Genomic DNA, 20,168 nt, shown 5'->3' on the forward strand with positions numbered 1-20,168 from the left:
ACCCGGGCTTGAGCGGCAGGTTTTACCGCTCGGCCTTGATCACCAGGGCATGACGCGTGTTCGCCTGCTCGCCATGGATAAAGCGCAGCGCTCCAACACTGCTCCAATATTGTAAAATGGCCTCGGGTCTCAGAAAGGCGCTTTATAAATGAAACCTTATTATTATTATTATTATTATTATTATTATTATTATTATTCACAGATTCAGGCAGTGAAGTGAAAGCGAAGCTTTTTTTTCTAAGCTCATCAGTAACCAATTATTAGAGCTATCTTGACGTACACACAAACTCCTCATTTACTGTAAAGAAAAGCTCAGAAGATAAAACATGAAAATGACGTGCAGGTATAAACCAGACCTGAGAAGCAAGCTTTGTTTATGAGCCTCGTATCCTTGAGGGAAAACTGACAGAAGCTCTCCACACAACTCTATTTGCAGGAATGAACTTTCAGCACCTCCAATAAGCCGGCGAGTTGGCAGCAGTGGAGCTTTGGGTCATCTCTAGATCACAGCCTCAGTTTTTTATTATTTTTTTCACCCCCCCAAAAAGCCAGTCTTCCACTTTATGCATAATGTATGTGAATCTTCTTCAGCAGCAATAACCGCTCGAGCCGCCCTCCCGGTACAGAACAATTCCCCTTTTGCTGTGTTTACCGAGAACAAATAGCGTTTTTATATTCACTTGCACGCCGACATTGACCCGTCAATCTGTCCCCGCGCGTTCCCCGCTGGAGCAACGTTTTTTTGCGAAGCTGCCAATTAAACAGCAATCTCAGCAGCACAGCAGGGGGAAGGGAGGGAAGTGGACCCCTGGAAAGATGCGGAATCTGCTGTGCACTGACTGGCAGCGGGGGGAAACTGTTTGTTTAAAATTAATTGACAACATGCCTGGAGGTCTCGGATGCGACATGCTGTCATTCAGAAGCAAACAAGCACGCAGGGTCTAAACAGTCATTAAATATGGACATGAGCCATCAAAGACTGATGAGCAGCCTGTCAGTCACAGAGGTGCGTCATCTCCTAAAGCACTTTCCACTCTGTCTCTTTCTTCACCAAGTGTTGGTAAAATCAGGGAAATCCTACACCATCCTCCTCGTCTGCCTCCCTGAATTCTCCGAGGCAGTCTTCCCTCGTGCCACTTCACACCATCCCTGTGGACGGAGATCAGAGGTGCTTAAGATTCCAGCTGAGACAGCCGTCCCTGTTCAGTGATGCTCTCAGACAGCAGGAAGTTCTGTTATCCTCCAGAGACGCCTCATGTCGTACAACAGATGACGTAGAGAGGCTGGGGACCGAATTCCAAGGCGTGGGACAGAGAGAAGCACCTTGTGAGCATAGATTTTGGTGTAGCAGGACGACATTAATAACAACATAGCCTCAGAAAATGAAGTCAAGAGGCTATCACACTTGACTTATGCTATAGCCTACTGTCTAGTCTTTTTTTTTTTTTAAAGGAAAACCCTGTAATTTACGTCACATGAGTCAACAATATACAGCCATCCAGCATAGGGTCTAGAATCTCATTTTGGGACATACCTTTGTTCAAATGTGTTCCATACAGCAGGTGTGTTTTAGCAAAAGTTCCATCCTAAATACATGCCAAAGACCTGAAACTAGCCTAAAGAATTCAGGCACTCAAAAAAGCCTTTGCGTGGGACACAAGGTCACTGTGGTGTGTGTGTGCATTTTTGATGTACGGACATTATCCACTCCATACTCCCCCCACCCCTTTCCCAATCTTTGCAGTAGAAATGGCTCTGTATATCACACACAATTTGCATTTGTTTGTTGAAATTTATTAGAATTAATTAAATTATTTGCTGTAAATCAAAGCTTTGGTGGACGCATAGTATTTTTAAACTAGCCCAATTTGGTGGAAAAAACAATGTTGGCAACCCTGTAATTAACTGTCAAGTCTGCTGTTAGAGTGAGCATGGGGCAGTGTGATTCCTGCCCCAATGGGCCTCCATTAGCGCTTGTTGAAGTTCCCATTTTTTGAGCACTATGAGCTGCCACTGGGAACAGCACGCTTCAAATAGAGAGTTAGAGAGTTTCCACACTTTGTTTACGTCGAGTGTGCACCAAACAACCCTTTTTTTGGTGTGTCAAAAATAAAGTTATTAGAGCCGAAAAGATAAATGAACAAAGTGAAACTAATGTCAAAAGAGGAGATACGAGTGCTCAGACCCATTCATGTCATTTGGGTGCACGCATTCATCAACACATCCCTAACAAGGGAAAAACACTGTGTGGCTAATTATGAATGTGAATCCACAACATTAATCCATGCTTTTCCTGATGGTTACAGATCCAGGAAGTCTGGGGAACGTACAATATACGCAGTAGGATGCATCTGATTTGATCGGGTCAGTTTCTTCATTTGAAGTTATTCCCAAATTATCTGAATGAGTTTGCATTATAAACATACAAGTGAAGTGGAGAGAGAGGGAAGAGCAAGAACTGGACCAGACAATGCCCTCAGGATTAGATATATATTTTTTTATTTTTTATTTAACATCTGGTCCATCTGGTACTTCTTCTCCATAGCTCGTCAGTAACAGACTCTTACTGCTGAACTTTCATAACTCGACCTTCTCCAGGTTCTTCACAGTTCACTTTTTTCTTCCAGTGGTGTGACTGGATCTGAACACATTTGTGCTAAGGTAGGTTCCTCATGACGTAGTGGCCTCAGGTGGTGGGGAGGGTTGAAACAGGACATGGGGTTATGTATGTAATTTCCAGCGTTCTCTGTCATTTGGAACCAGCGCCAATGCGGTAGGAACTCTGTGAGACGGTTCCAGGAAACAACAGTGACTTTGCCGAAGGTCTCAGCAAAAAACGGCATCCAGGTGATTGCCAGGTGAGTCACATGGCCCCTCGGCGGTAGGAGGAGTGAAATAGAACACTGATTAAGGATGCTTAACCTCCACAGTTTCCTGTTGAGGCAAAATGGCGCTGCACCAATCCAGTGGGAACTTCGCGATAATAGTTCCAGGGAAAGATATTTGTATGACATTGGTATTTATTTTGAATTGTACATCGTATGTTGAGGCGTCATAACTGTGGCGAAGGTCTCAGCGGGTGACCTTCTGCGACCTGCGGGTGATTCTCCGGTGTTCCATATGTAACTAGCGTCACGCTCATTCCTGAGTACTGCACAGTATCATAGCAATATTTTGACCACTTCTCATTAATAGCATCCTGAATAACACTTTGTGTTTACACGATTAATTAGGTTATTATGTCGTTCCTTTGGTGAGAACTGCACTGCCATAAAAAGCACCCAAGTAACACTTCACTAAAATGAACATTCAAAAAAATAAAATTCCAGAAGACAGAGAGGAAAGAGTGGAGTTTTGTTTAATAAGGTTGACATGGACAAAGATGTTGAACAAAAAAGGCATTGCTTTGTGCCTGGAGCCAAAAAAACCATACACATCGTTTTTAAAAGCAAAATAAAAAAGTAATAAAAAAACCAAACTGAACTCAATGGTGTTTTCAGGACGTCCTTGTAGTCTGATTTCTAAAGTGTGTGCCTTCAACAGATAAAAAAGATCCTGATAATTGAATAAAGAGATGAGAAACAGTACAGAATCCTTTCTGTGTTGAAGGCGAACTTTACAATAAATAGTAAAATCCTTCGCAGTGTCCTCAGTTATTTCAGTGAGCTCAAAAGCTTATGAAGTTCATTGCCTCGGTTTGACCTTAACTTACAGACGCTTCGCAGATGTGTGGCGTTTGGCAGATCCTGTCATTCACACACTCACAACTCAATACGCCGGGCTCCATTTCAATGTCACTGAAGTTTCTCAAAGATGAAAACCACTACAACAGCCAGCAGAGTCAATCCTACAGAGAGCAGCTTTAGTCCTTGACCATCCAGGTTCCATGAGCAGCCAATTGACGCCGGCGTCAGGGGGGCATGGACGCCATTCTGACTCGAAGCTTTCTGTTTCTGTGAAAGAAAAAAAAAAAAAGAAAATCAGAACAGTACTATAAAGTCAAAGCTTTACCTTGAACGTTCAAGCTCCCATGGGACATTACAAAGCCTTTATGATCATCATCATCACTGGCTCTTAATGTTCTGCACCAAGAACATGACAAGAACTAATCTAACGTGATAAAAATCAACACTTTAAGACCAATGTTTTACATTATATTACCTAATACTCAAAGACAATGCAATTTGATGGCAAAGCAACAAGAAACCAAGGGTTTTATTCCTTACGTAGTCCGTAACTCGAACATAGTGTCTGTTTCTGCTCAAAACTAGTTTATCCTAGAGCTTACGCTCTACAAATATTTGGCGTATGGATAAAGGATAAGGAGCAAAAGTCAAAAAATAAAACAAAAAACAGTATAACCCTTTTATAAATCAAGTGTCTAATGTCCACATGGCTGACATTTTCACTGTTGATCTGCAGCTTAATGTGTTTGAACGCGTCTGTGCACTGAAAAAACAAAACAAAACAAAAAAATCCCCAGCATACATAATCACTTTCTAATCATCAGCCCCATTAACATTACTTGTAAAGTGTGAATATTTAGATTTTGACTTCACTGTTGGACTGTTTAATATTTTCAGGTCAAAATTTTCATCCCGTTTTTCTCTTTCGCCCCAAAACCAAACAGACGAATGTACATGCGTTTAAAGTTAGCTAAGTCTGACATACATTGATAGATTTTATTTCATATGAATGAATTCAAAACATTCTCCATTCACCACGACGGAAAGCCAGAGTCCAGTCAAGTGCATGTGAGATGGGCGGAAGGGGGCGGGGCTTCCCCGTGGTATCAGTTAATATCGTAGAGTTCAAGTCACCTGCGCACATCATTCCAGATTGACACTGATTGGGTCATCTGCTGTTTTACTGGAGAGAAGAAGTCTGGTGTATTTTTGAGTGATAACTCAGACTAGAGGTTAAACAGAAGAGGGTTGCCATGTCTGGTAATGTAATATAAAATATAATCAGAGGAAACATCCTGCTGTCCTACAGCTCCAGGGTACAACCCTGATCTCTGGTTACTGTCTGTACAGAATTTTGCATGTTCTCCCCTAGTCTGTCTGGATTCCTGCGAGTTCTCTAGTTTTATTGCTCCTTCCAATAACATGCCACTTGGACTGGTGACTCTAAATTGCCCTTAGCTGTGAATGAACTGTCAGTGGCGATGGTACTGCAGCCGGTGTTCCTGGGATAAACTCCGGATTCCACCGTGACCCTGACCAGGAAAAAGTGCTTACTAAACTGAATGAAAATGAAAGATGAACAGCTGGTTTTTGTGTCGACCTTGTCCTCTTACCAAAGAGTAAAGAAAAGACCTGTCTGATAAATAGTGATATCTTCACCAAACATCTCCAACTGGTCCAACACAACACTCTCTATTTAGACGAGGTACGATCCATCACCATGTCCCTGATGTAAACGACCCACGGCTTTCGTGGCCAGAGATCGAGTACACCCGCTTCCGTGGACTAGACTCGCTGGGTAAAATGGCCCAACCATTGGGACTCTGATCTTCCATAATGTGTTAGGCCATTAAAGTCTCGTTTAAAATGAACAGCGTAATGGAGAGGCATCTCCCAGCAGGACGGCCATGACAGCCGACCCGATAATATGTTCATTTACAGTGTGGGGGTGAAAAGGAGGGGTATCACTGCCATTAGAGATAGAGGATCAATCTGAATGACCATTTTATGAGCTCAATATTTCACCCACACTATGGAGGCAATTGTAATGTGCTGCAGGTGGAGATATGCTTCATGAGATTGCTGCTCTGATGTACACCGTTTATCTGCATTTCAAAGGAAAGTCCTGCACCGTCTTTATGGAGTCAGGGGCCAGAGAAAAACTGAGATAGTGTTCTTAAGCCATGACAGCCTCCTGGCCATTAAATCCAATTATTAGAAGATAGTGCGGAGATGTTTTAACCAACCTTTACACATCTAAATGGGGCTTGTTGATAGCCCAAAGGAAGTGTGTCTAAGAGGAAAGTGGGGCACTCTAGAGTCGGGAAGGCCTCCGTTATCCAAATCCATCTGATAGACTCTTAAAATCTATCTTGTTCCACTCTGCCTCATTTCATCTCTTTCTCTAATTCTTCTACTTTCACCCGTAGATGCTCTCGGCTATAATGTCTTTCTTTCATGCCGCTTTCTAGCTTGGCTAGACCCTTTAGGCCTGCTGGAATTGATATGACTGTGAAATTGATATTCCTGCCTTCAGAGCATGAGGAGCTCAAATTTTGATCAGTTATATGAAAGCTTAACACTCTTCTTCCTCATCGTTCACATCCCAAACGTAAGAGGAAAAAAAAAGTCTTAGCTAAGCAGAGAGAAGAGAGATCAGTGGTGTGTATGGAAAGGAGGAAGAGAGTCAAGGGACATAAAAGGAAGAAAGAAAAACAAAACAAAATGAAGGACATGCGGTACATGGAAGAAGTAGAAATCGAACTCTGGCTACAACAAACTGAACATGACACAATACCAATTATCTAGCTAAACTGTCCTCATCTAAGCTTTGAAGAAACACAAAACGGCAAATTAGTAGTTCAAAGACATTCGTAAACAACAGATGTGAGGCTGAGGTCATCTGCATATTGCAACTGAAGATACTGGGTCAGATTTTCTATAGAATTTTCTAGAACAGCAGCTCTGACAGTAGCTGCAAATCACAGGTTTATATTAATATGCTTGTTCTAATACTTTATCGTTTCTATAGTAACAGTTAATACAGAGACTCGTACATTTCCTTTTCTGTAACACTAATGGAAGGAGTCTCCAGTGTCAGAACTTTCTCACAATCAGCAGTAAAGCTCTGCAGTTTCTCAGTAACATAACAAGCTGCATTTTTTGTCTTATTAACTTCATGAGCGAGAAAAAAGAGAAGCTGGTGAAGGGAAAAGTGTTTATAGCTGCTCTAACAGAAGTCACAGTATCCCAACCCTGGTCCTGGAGGACAACCTGTCCTGCACATTTTACTGATCCTCTTAATGAGCTGATTAACAGCCCTTCCTGAGCTGAAGCCTTTGCCTTTGTTCTGTGTTGTAGCCTCTCAGCAAGGCTGACTAAAATGTTCCAGAGTCTTCCTTTCAATCTCGTACTCGTACACGATGAGCTTCATTCGTCTCAATGCTGCATGAATCGCTTTGTGGTGGTGATATCTGCATCACAGAGTGCTGGAAGCTTCTTCTGAGATGGAAAGATTCAAAAAGCAAATGATTGCCTGCTCTTGGGGTACTCACATTCCAGTAGTGAAAGGTTCAGGGTTATCAAGCTCTTCATCACAGTCAGTACCAAGATCTACACATTAGGGTTATCAAGCTCTTCATCACAGTCAGAACCAAGATCTACACATTAGGGTTATCAAGCTCTTCATCACAGTCAGAACCAAGATCTACACATTAGGGTTATCAAGCTCTTCATCACAGTCAGTACCAAGATCTACATATTATTACATGCAATGAACTTGTTAAGAAGGAAATAAAGCTTTTGGTCAGTGAGCCTCTTCCAACCAGAGTGAGCTCAGTGAGAAGTCCATGTTTCCGCATGAAAAAGCAGCCTTTCCTGTGGTCAGGGGGCGGGAGAGCAGGAGGGCAGGAGGGCAATTTCCACTTCAGTAACAGTATAATAGACCAGCGGGGGAGCTGATAGACAGGAATAATATATCCTCACTGCTTTTCTTCTGGCAGCGAGGCTGTAGAACACTGTCTGCTCCACACAAGAGCACTGGGAAACCTGTTCAAGTTCATCAAAGCCGTCGTACAATTTCCATTTTCCTCAAAAAACTATTTGTTTTATTTATTGTAGGCAAACGCCGTGTGAGAACTCTCGTTTGTTGGATACCGAAAGCCTAAGCACCCTCAGAGGAGACTGTTAAACACTCAGACGCATCACTGTCCACTAAAGAGACTTCAGCGCAAAGTATTTCCTTAATGACTTCATCGCGAAAACACGGAATTACTTGGAACAAATGTTTTTTGTTTTGAAATGAAAATGAAAAAAGAGAACTTGGCACACAATAAATTTGGAAATATATTTAAAAAATAAAATATTGACTTGTTTTGGGTGATTAAATTCTGTATGATTTAAATATTCTTAAATTGCAGTTCCTACTCGGTTTTTCAGCTGCTGTGTCGTCCTCCTTTCTCGTCACACTCTTACTATTTTTAAAAGCATGTACTGTATTAGCAGTACATAAGGTGCTAACAGCCATCTTTAATCTTTAATTCAGCTCGTCTTGCTACTAGCCAGTACTCACTGATACACATCATTAATTTTAGTCCAAAAATGAATTATAAATGATGAAAAAACAAGCAAAGGAGAAATTCAACATCTTTTTGTAACATTTAAAAATTGCAAACGAATGAGCTCTATGTACACGGACCCTGATGGGACTGCAGCTGGAGGGGAAAATCATAAATCAAACTGACCTACAACCTGAAGCATAACTACAAATTCGACGCAGGTCATCTGCAAGTTTTTCCAGTGAAGCCTACGGCCGACTGCTTTCCACATTTTGCGCTGAAAAACATGAATACAGGCGTAAATCAGAAGAGCTGCTGCGCCTGCTGAACAGCCAACTGTTGAGATTCTCAGGTCAAAGCAGCCAGGCCATCTCTCGCTCTCTCTCTCTCTCTCTCTCTGCAGCGTTCTGATTAATGTGAGTAGGAGTGACCATCGGCATGAGACTCCCATCCAGACACCTCATTGATCCGTGTCTGAATCGCACACCAACAGCGCTTCAACGCACGTACAAGAACCCGCGTCACACACTGTCGATGCCTCACAGAGCTGTATCTCCCAGCTCCAGGTCAACAGAGATCAAGGACACGGACACTGAGCTTCCACACACCATCATCGTCCTACTGATCCAACTTCAGAGCGCTGGCCAATCAGAATGCAGAATCAAATGATCATGGAAGCAGAAGCAAATTGCTGCGAGGCGTGTCGAGTGTCTTGCTGAAACGTGACTTGGATTTTCCTCTGAAAACTCGAGACTCTGCGCATATAAAGAAACTTGCAGGAGTCTCCAACTTCTATAACAGTCAGTCAGAGAGAGAGAGAGAGAGAGAGAGAGAGAGAGAGAGAAAGTCTGTATCCAAGCTTTGGCAATACAAATGTTAATACTTGTCATGCCAGTAAAGCAACCTTTTGACTTTTGACTTGAGAGAGATGGAGAGAGAGACAGGAAGAGATAGAGAGAGACAGAATGACAGTGACAATGCGAGAGAGACAGACAGAGAGAGAGACTGACCGAGAGAGAGACGGACAGAGAGAGAGGCGGACAGAGAGAGAGACTGCAAAGGAGACGGGGAGACACAGATAGTGAGACAAAAGACAGTGAAGGAGACAGAGTGAAAAAAAGAGAGAGAGAGGTTTTTCTTGTCTACAGGAAGAGAATCGACAGAAACAGAAACAGTGATGTAACTGTAACCTCCATAACGTCTGGAAATAATTTACACACACTTTCAATACACATCACAACAATATAACCGTCTTCCATCTGGGGTTAGACTCTCACTTCTCTCTATCACGTCTCTCTCTCTCACACACACACACACACACACACACCTAAAACTCCATCATGTGCACTCTGCGGAGTTCCTGCTACTGTTACCATCCCAATGGTGATTATTTTCCTCTAACAGCACAACATCCACATGCGCTTTATTCCTCTTACACCACAGCTGTTCAACAACCATTATCATCTTTATTTATTAAAGAACGAGTCCTACTTTTTTTATCCATTTATTGTTACATTTAATGTTGTGAAGAAAACTTCACCATATCAATGATTTTTTAAAAGTCCGTTTATGTAGAGCATCCGCTGTACAAGTTCCTGTTACTATAGAAACAATATCTGACCAATCAGAATCCAGAATTCCACAGCGCTGTGGTATAAATAAATAATAAAAAATAATAACTACACAGGTGTGAAGAAAACTGGAAATTAAGAAACTGGAATTAGGTTAGAGATGAAAAAACTAGGCATCTGTGATATCATTTATCAAAAAAACTTAACCACGCTGTTAGAAATATATATATTTTTCCCTTTCAGATAACGCAACCTCAAAGCAACAAACTGTAAGAATTGCATTGCCGCCTGTTTGTTTGTTGCTTGTGTTATATTTTTGGGAAGCCGGTGACATGGTGTTAGATGTAAATGCAGGAGAGCGGTAATGCTGAGCGCTGCAAGCTCCCCTGCGGCGCAGATTAGCCGTCCGTGTGGCTGCCTGGGCGAGAGGGACACCACGCCGATGATGCAAAGGAACTGAAATACGACTGGAACACTTTGTGTAAATGTAAAAACACACACACACACACATACACAGAGAGGTGTAATTAAGCGCTCCCCTGTTCCAGGCGTAAGAACAGGACAGTAAAGAAGAACACTTTTTCAGCATGTGTACTGAGTGTGAATAATGCACCACGCGTGCTGTTGTGTTTTGGGCGAGGGCAGCACGCGGGCGAGCCGGGTCAGCCAGTGAAAAGCCTGAGGAATGTACAAGTGCGTGCACACACACACACACACACACACACACAGATTCAGCAGTGAGCGTCTCTCTCCTTTATCTTGCTCTCTCTCTCTCTCTGAATAGACGTCGAGCTTGTATTCAGGCTCTCCAGCATCGGGAAGGTCACTACAGGCCACAAACACACTAATGAGCTTCCTGCCTCACGTACACAAAGAGAAAGCGCGCAAAAAAGGAAGGCGGATTTTTCTGAGATGGAAGAATTGTGCATGACTTGCTCAGTGATGCTTATATGAAGAATCGGTTCAGGAAATAGTGGATCTCTCTCCATCTCTCTCTCTCTCTCTCGCTCCCTCTCTCTCTGTCTCCGTTTCTCTCACTCTCTCTCAGGCTGGCTTCTGTCTCTCTCTCTCTCTATGTCTCTCTCTCCATCTCTGTCTCCGTCTCTCTGTCTGTCTCTTTTTCTGTGTCTCTCTCCATCTCTGTCTCTCTCTGTCTCTCTCTCCATCTCTGTCTCCGTCTCTCTGTCTGTCTCTTTTTCTGTGTCTCTCTCCATCTCTGTCTCTCTCTGTCTCTCTCTCACTCTCTCTCAGGCTGGTTTCTAATCTGGAACAGTTTTGATCTTAAAAATGTTTACTGTAATGACAATGTTCAGATCTTCTAAATTTATGAAAAAAAAGCTTTACAGTGTGTTAGAAGAAAAGTTTTGATGAATGTCCATTAAGAATTTCTGGTATATAGAAAACTGGAAATTGGGGAATTTATTTATTTATTTATTTATTTGAAAGGGTACACATGTCACAAAATGTGAATGTTTCTATCATATATATATATTTTTTTTTGCAATGTACTGACAAACAATTCATGAGCTAAAGTGCAACGTAAAAAGCTTATTTATTTATTCCTTGATTTCTATTTATTTGTTTAATTTATTTGCGACCAATTGACAGTTTTAAAAAACATTTTCTGCATAAAATCCCTCAGATTGAACCCTGCCTAGTGATGGACATCTCTCTATAGACTTATTAAAAAATGCATCCTTAATTCATTAAGAAGAATTTGCATGGAAACGAGAAAAAAAAAAAGAAAGCGAAACAACATAGCTATCTTCAGGGAGAGCCAATTAGTCCTCACTGACCCGTCGATTAACATGCAATTAACACCTCTAATTAAGCGTGAGCTTGAATAAATACATTAATAAATAAACAAACTGATGCGCTAGGGGAAAGTAAACGGTGACACCTGATGTCAGGAAACAAGAAGGAAAAAAAATCGGTATTTCTCTCTCTCACACACACACAGCATCTCATCACTCTGTGGTTTGTTTAGACACTTCGTAAACACGCCTCTGATTTCCTCTATTTACGCCTCAAACCTGCCGTAGAACCTCACACAGAGAACCGAGTTACTGATCGACCCCGAGCCTCTCAAACTGAAGGTTAGAGCTGATCTAAGAACAGTTCAAAAGCTCAGCGCAGTGTGTTAGCGACAGAGTCCGGGTTAGTAAACAGGAAGAGCGGCCACCTGCTACACAACACTTTTTTTTTAACAAATGCTTCAAGCTTTTTTTTCTCATTAAGGTATTTTAGCAATTTGGCATTATATTAGCTTTAGCAAATAGACAAAAATAATAGACTAATGAATCTTTCTGGCAGCTGTAGACTATGAAACGGATTCATTAATATTTAGGATTCATATGATTCAGACTAAGATAAAGACTCAGGTGATTCATCAACTTGTGATTCATAAATATAATACAGACTTGTGTAATTCATATGATTCATAAAGAGTTATGGGATATATAAAGACTCAGGTGATTCAAACAATACACAGACCAATGATTCATAAAGACTCATGATTCATAAAGGAGTGTAACTCAGATGATTCATAATGACTTGTGACTGATAAAGGTTCATGTGATTCAGATGATTCATAAACATTATGAGTGAAAGACTCATGTGATTCATACGGTTTACAAAGACTCGTGATTCATAAAGACTCATGCAATTCATATAATGCATAAAGACTGATAATTCAGATGATTCATAAAGACTCATGCAATTCATGGTCATGATTCTTAAAGACTCATAATTCAGATGATTCATTAAGACTCATGATTCATAAAGATTCATTATTCAGATAATTAAATAAATAATAATAAAGATAAGACTTGACTGATAAAGACTCATGGGATTCATATGATTCATAAAGACTTATGACTCATCAAGCCTCATGATTCATAGAGAGTCGTGATTCATAAAGATTTGTTTTGCTAATTCTGCTAAAAGTGACTGATTCATCATTATGCACATGGAGTCATGCTAAATGGCGGCTACTGGCTTTTTTTTTTTTATCATTAGTGACTTTTTGTAACAAAACGGTAGCATTAGACCAAACTCATCATCAGTGTAGTGTGTGTGTGTGTGTGTGTGAGATGTGAGTGTGTGAGTGAGAGGTACATATGTGTGTGTGTGTGTGTGTGTGTGTGTGTGTGTGTGTGTGTGTGTGTGTGTGTGTGTGAGACAGGATCACATGAGTGATTTGGGAATTACATGGCTGGCTTAACTGGCACTATTTTTCATTCCGATGGCTTATCTATAGCTTGTGTGTTATTTTTTGGGGGGGGATGAGGGACACACACACACACACACACACACACACACAGTGGGGACATCGAATGATGCACCAGAATGTGATACACATTTTAATTTCACACTTCATCAGCTTTTATGGCCGGCCGTGTCAGAGAGACTCGGCACATACGAGCAGCATCACTCAGAGAACATCGCTAATTTCTCTACCTCACGCTAGCACTGCTTTTACAGCTCTTCTGCCCTACATGCCCTTCTTCCCTTCCTTTAGTCCCTCAGAAGGGAGGAACAGAATCCGCCCTGTGAAGGGACTGAGTGAAAGACGTGTCATGTTTAACCTCCAGTGGACAGCGATAATTCCTCTGTTTAATTCAACACTGAACACTGAGTTTATTCCTAACTTTAAACATCCGACTTCAGTTAACATCTCAAAGGTTAACTGTTTAATAAAAGGTTTAATTCTGACCCCTAAACCCCTAATCCCATCTTTAATCCCAATCCTAAACCACAAGCTTAATCCTAAACCACAAGTTTAATCTGAATCTTGAACATCAAGGTTATTCCAAATCCTAAACTTCAAATTGAATCCTAAACCTAAAATTTTATCCTAAACTTTAACCACATTTTTAATCCTAATCCTAAAACTCAAGTTTATCCTAAACCTAAACCACACATTTAATCCCAAATACAAACCTTGAGTTTAATCCTTAACCTCAAATTTAATTATATCTAAAATTATTTCCAACAAATTTAATCCCAATTCTAAAGCACAAACTCGTTCCTAAACCCCAAATATAATGGTAAACCTAATCTATCTTTTAAACCCAAATCTTTTAATTCCAATCCTAACCTGTAAATCTAATCCCAAATGCAAACTTCAAGTTTAATCCTAAACCAAAAAATGTATCCTAATCCTAAACTGCAAGTTTAATCTTGATATTAAACCTATAGTTTGATCCTAACTATAAACTTCTTCCAAATTTAATTCTAATCCTAAACCTTTGACAGATTTAATCCTCACCCCTACCAAGTTTAATCCTAACTCTGAATCTTTCATCTAAAAAAAAAAAAAAAAAAATTAATACCCAGGTATAAACCTCTTAAATATAACCCTAATCTCAAAACTCATGAGTTTAATTCTTAAACCTCAAGGTTTATCTTTATCTAAACCTCTCATGTATTTAATCTTAATCCCAAACCACTTAAATATAATTGTAATACTACACCTTTAAACCCCTTAAAAAACATGTTTATCTCTAAATCTGAACCTCAAACTTAATCCCAAACCTCTATTTAAGTGTACCATATTATGTTAATCCTAATCTTAAACCACTCAAGTTTAATCTTAATCCTAAACCTCTATCAAATTAATCACAATCCTACATCTCTCATAAATTTAATCTTAAAGCTTAGTCCTCTGAACCTCGAGTATACTGCTAATCCTAATCCTTACAAATTTAATCCAAACCTCCATCTATCACAAAACATACACATACAAAACACACATCTGAATGCTAGTGCAAGAGATGGAGCTTCCTGAATGGACAGACGAGTAGAGACAGCTGCTGATTGGTCAGATTTTGCTGAACGTGTACAGAGTATGTAGTCTGAATCTTATTAACTGTTATTCTTCCCCAGAGAGGCATTCTTTTCTTCTCATTCTTCTCAACTGTTAACGTTTTCCTTTTTTTCAGAAAAGAGGAAGAACTGATATGAGCGAGGGAACGCTGAGTGTGTCGGAGTTTTATGGAGAGAGTAATGGAGTGGAAAAGAAGAGTGAAATAAAAGCTCAAATGAGATCTAGTTCAGTAGTTAGGCTCCTCCAAAGCAGGGAGTAGTGACAGTGTGTGTGTGTGTGTGTGTGTGTGTGTTGTAGTAATGTAGATAATGAATGAAAAGCTGACTGTAGATCAGACGACACACTGACCTGGCTGAGGCCGGATATTTCTCCCTTCTCCAGCGGCTGGTTGATGGATGGAGTGATGACCGTGGAGTCCTCCACCGGACGACCTCGCAGGAAGTGCTTCCCTGCCTCGAAGATGTCCACCTCGATCATCTTTCCTTTAAACTCCGGTTTTTTGGGAACCAGAACCTGCAGGGGGAGAAGACAGAGGGATTAAAAGGTCTAAAAGAGGAAGAAAAATGGAAGATTTAGGATTTTAGTCCACAGATAGACATTCAGTCGCTTACACTGTCATGTGGAGGGACTACACATCACAACGATTAACTTCTAAAGTCTATCTGTCCATCAATCTGACCTATCTGTCCATCCACCCATCCACACTCTCAGCCCACCTCTATGCATCCATCTATCATTCCAACCATCCAGATCCACCCTTCCTTGGAGATCTTTATCCATCCATGCATGCATCAGCAACCTGTTCATCAAACCCATGCAGATTATCATTCCTTTCTGTATTTATCCATCCATCCATCCATCCATCCATCCATTCATCTATCCATTCATCCATCCTGCAGATTATGATCTCTCTGTGCATTTCTCTTTCATGCATTCATCTAGTGATCCATCCATCCATGTAGATGATCCATCAGATTCTGATCCCTTGGCACATCCATCCATCTAATTCCATCCACCCATCCATCGGGCTTATGATGCCTTAGTGCATCCATCCATTCGCTCATCCATCCATCTTATGAATACAATCCATCTATCCATCTTATAAACAGAATTCATCCATCCATCAATCCCTCCATCCATCTGCAGGCAATGAACAGAATCCACTAACCAATGCGTATTACAATCCCTCCATGCATCCATTCATCTTTCATCTGGGATTATGATCCCTTAGTGCAACCACCCATCACCCATCCATTCATCCATCTATCAATATTGAAAACAGAATCCCTCCAACAATTTTATGAACAGAATCTATCCATTCAGACTATAATCAGAATACCCCAATCAATGCAGATTATAATCCTTTTGTGATCTATCTTTTATATATTCCTCAATCTTTCCATCCTTGCAGACAATCCCTTTTCTGCATCCAGCACCCATTCACCCATTCTTCCATCTATCCATCCACCCATTATCTATCCATCTTGATCCTAAATCTAATCATCTACCCATCCATCCATCCATATGAAACAGAACAGATTATAATCCCTTCCTACATCCATCACTCATCAACACATTATTCTACCCATCTCTAGACATTATGTCCCTCTATCCATCCATCAATCCAGATTATCAACAGTGTCCATACAGATTTTCCCTTCCTGCATTCATCTATCATCTATCCACCCACTCTTCCATCCATCTCTATACATTATGATCCTTCTATCCATCCCCAATGCAGATTATGAACAGAATACACACATCATTAACACATCCACACATTTGTCCATCCTTCTCTATAGATTACGATCCATCAATCAGCGCAGATCATGATCCCTTTGCACATCCGTCCACCCATCCATCCATCCATCCATCCAGCCATCCATCTCACCTATCCACCCATTCATCCACTGTAACAATGTCCAAACACAGCGATCCAACACACACTCAGGTAGATGGCAAAACAACCACAGCTGTGTGTGTAGCTGTGTTGAAGTCAATGCAGTCAGTGTAACTAAGGAAAAACCTTCAACTCTCTGAGTCTTAGTGAGTGTTTAGCTATTCAGAGTTTCAGGCTCCACGCGTCCAGCAGAACTAAAGCGTTATTGATCTCCACACGCCCAGAGTGATAGGAGCCCGGCTGAATCAATAGTGTTCAAGAAAAGCAGCACAGTCTTCTGCAAACTCATACACTCGTCTCTTTATCTGCTCTACATGTCTACATTCTACACTCAACCTCGAAAACACGCATTAAAGCCAGACAGTAAACACAACACTTAAAGCTTGTAAGACCAAACACTTTTTATTTTAAAGAATTTAGCACTTATTCAGAAGGCTAATGAATGGAGGCTATGAAAGCTTCTAAAAAACTGGCACAAAGATTCAAGTAGGATAAAGATGTTCGAATTCGGCTACACAAGAAAGCACGGTTTTATATAGTTTACGCACACTAACACTAACTAAAAACTAACTTATGTGTTAATACACTCTTTTAAAAAAATCTAATGAATAAAATTCCATTTAGCTTGCTGAAAAGCTCTTTGGTTTGTAACTCAACTCAAAGATGAAGCTATAAATATTTTATTCAGAAAAGTTGTTTTCCCTTTTCTGAAAAGTTTCATAGGAGAACCACTTTAGAAATCTATCCATTAACTTCTGAAGAACCTCTGAAAAGAATTTCTAAAAATTTTTTAAAAGTGTATTTTATTAGAATATAAGCTTCTTGTGTGCACCACAGATTCGAATGATACATCACCTGTCCAGGGCATGTACCAGAACAAAGTTCGAAGATAAAACACACTTTTATTTACGTTTTGTCTTCGCATTTAATGTTGTGGAATGTCTGCGAAACAATTCCTGTTCTCACTTACGCTAAAGCAGCTATAAGCAGTCACTCCCTTACCAGCCTCTTTTTTTCTCTCTCATGACATTTTTTTTTGGTTACCTGAGAAACCGCAAAAGCGTAAAGATCTCTGTCCTACAGATGTGTCAGAAAACTTGGCTTTACCTTTTACAAAGCACTGACACTGGAGACTCCTTCCATAAACGTTTTATATACCACTATATATTTTGTAAAATCTGTTTATCGTTAGCCGTTACTATAGAAATGATACTGTATTAGAACAAATGCATTAATATTAACCTGTGATTATCAGCTGCACCACTGAAGAAAATTAATCAACACCTTGACAAATCAGATTCAAGACTTCAACAGCGCTATGATATGATTGGCTACAGATACAATACTGTTACCGTGGAAACTTTAAAGTACCTTACAGAAGGTGTCTTAAAGGTGCATTAGTCGAAATTAGACAAGATTAGGTCTTCTAGTTGTTAAACAGCTGAAGCTCAACATCATCTTTTTTTTCTTTTTTTTTTTTTTTTAACTTGTTGACCCCACCCCCAACTCCCACCATGTACACAAAGTCACGCCCCCAGAATACATATGCTGGTCAGTGAGTCCAGTGAGAGTTAGCATTAGTAAGGATTATCATGGCATCACTTTTTTAGCAAGCAAGGTTTATTAGGGGAACCGCATATATATTTTCCAGGTTACTTGTACTAGTAAGAAATTTAAATTAAAAAGAAAAAGAAAAAGAAAAAAAAAAAAAATCAAAAATTGCACCTTTAAAGACAGTGGTAATCTAACAGTTCCTTAATTTAAGCAAATGTGGAGCTGCATCAAGTAGAACCTCAGAGAAGACAATCCAAGATGGTGACATCATGGAAAAGCTACAAGCTCCAGATACCAAATCATCATAATTATGTAGCTATTATTAAAAAAAATTAATAATTGATATCTGAAAATTGAAAACATAGTTTGGTCAGGTTCACACAATCCAGTTTTCCAGACCTGAACCAGTCACGTGACGATTCCATTCAACATAGACTGGATTCTCTCTCCGGATAAACAGAGGGATGAAGGGAAGACCGCGCGGCTCGTCGGGTCACCAAGGTCACGCCATCGATCGCTCCATTATAGGAGCTAACAAAAGCCCATCTCGAAAGCCATCGATTGGAGGGAACGCGTTCAATCTGGGACGCCAGCCGTCACGTTTGCTTTGTCGTTCGTTTTTTTCCCCCCTTCTCAAACTTGATCCTGCTATTCAAAGCTGCGCTGTTCTCCAGGGTCTCAAGGACGTGACTGACCATGAAGAAGATGGAGAAGGTTTTGTCAATGGCAGGAATTTCCTCCCTGCTTGGACTCAGTCTCTGTAATGTGAAACGGATTTTATAGATATAAAGGATCTCATCTTTAATGTCTACACGCGTTTCCATCTACGTGCTCGGCAGATTCTTTATTTCAGTTACAAATGAGGCAGAAACCAGTTCCTTAACAGTTAAAGGTTAAGGTTCTTGTTCCTTAAATGTGGTTCTGCTGGGATCACCACAAAACCTTAAACGTTGAGCTACAAGACGTATTCCAGTGCAGACCTCGCCAGCTGTGTTTCTTTTCCTCTAACAAGACACGACATTTGGTTGTCTTTAATTAATTTCGAGAGAGAAAAAAGAGAGGCTGGTGAGGGAGCGATTGTTTACAGCTGCGATAACGTAAGGGAGAACAGGAACTAACTTGCTTCACAGACATTCCACAACATTATGTGTAACGATTAATGGATAAAAAGTATAATGTTTCATTGTTTAATCAATAAAATTGTTAGTGTTGGCAAACTGGTGTGGAATAAAACACTTCAGGACCTGCTGCTATAGGAAACTAATCAACTTCAGGGTCATAACAGTGACACTGCTTAATCAGTGATTGATTACTTTACTGTAACAGCACCACACACAGTAGTCTATTCCTTACAAATTAAAAGCACAATTATAACTAATACATGATCGTTTTGTAATTACAAAACAAGCTTTAGTTTATGTTTCATTACAGTCTTAGTGTGACTCGCCTCATAGTTGGCAGGTCTGTGTGTGTGTGTGTGTGTGTGAGTGTGTGTGTGTGAGAGAGAGAGAGAGAGAGAGAGATAGAGAGATGTTTTAATCAAACACCTAGATTAGGCAAACTTTCCTCAGAAGTTGGTAAATAATTTACATCTAAAGCCTCTAAATGTTCAAACACTCGGTCAGCCTTGAAACTCATTCTCTTTATTGTTTACAGAAATAAAAAGAAAGATTAAAATAAAACCATGTGCCCTGCTGCACATAGCTTCAAACACAGCCTTGTAAAAACTCCCTTTCAGAAATCTTCAAATAAATCCATTTAGCCGTGTGTTAGCAGTCACGTTTGAAGTCTGAAGTGGCGTTTAAAAGGAAGCGATCTGCAATACATTCCTGCTCTCGTGTCCCAGGGCTACGAGCTCGCTTAAGCCTCTCTCTCTCGCTATACGTTTAAAGAAAGATGATTTAACACATGAATGAAATGTACACACACTTACACAAACCCTAAACCCCCGACAGCAGTGTGTGGAGATCAGACAGGTGTGTGTGTGTGTATGTTTTACTGTCTGACTTTTCCCCCTGAACGGTAAATTCTACCTGTCTGTACTCTTCAGTTTGGATGGACTTGTGTTTGTAT

General features: G+C 40.4%; 1 protein-coding gene across 1 annotated transcript in view; it reads right to left on the minus strand.

The window, feature by feature from the left end:
• Positions 1 to 3,341: 3,341 nt before the first annotated feature.
• cdkal1 (CDK5 regulatory subunit associated protein 1-like 1) overlaps positions 3,342 to 20,168 on the minus strand; it is a 264,900-nt gene continuing 248,073 nt past the window's right edge. Inside the window, exons 14-15 of the mRNA XM_053242230.1 lie at positions 14,990 to 15,154; positions 3,342 to 3,953 (exon numbers count right to left, since the gene is read on the minus strand). Coding sequence (XP_053098205.1) covers positions 3,795 to 3,953; positions 14,990 to 15,154 — 324 coding nt within the window. The 3' untranslated portion in view covers positions 3,342 to 3,794. The remainder of the gene's footprint in view (positions 3,954 to 14,989; positions 15,155 to 20,168) is intronic.

Source organism: Pangasianodon hypophthalmus, chromosome 1 (assembly GCF_027358585.1).
Source record: "Pangasianodon hypophthalmus isolate fPanHyp1 chromosome 1, fPanHyp1.pri, whole genome shotgun sequence".
Classification (NCBI taxonomy): domain Eukaryota; kingdom Metazoa; phylum Chordata; class Actinopteri; order Siluriformes; family Pangasiidae; genus Pangasianodon; species Pangasianodon hypophthalmus.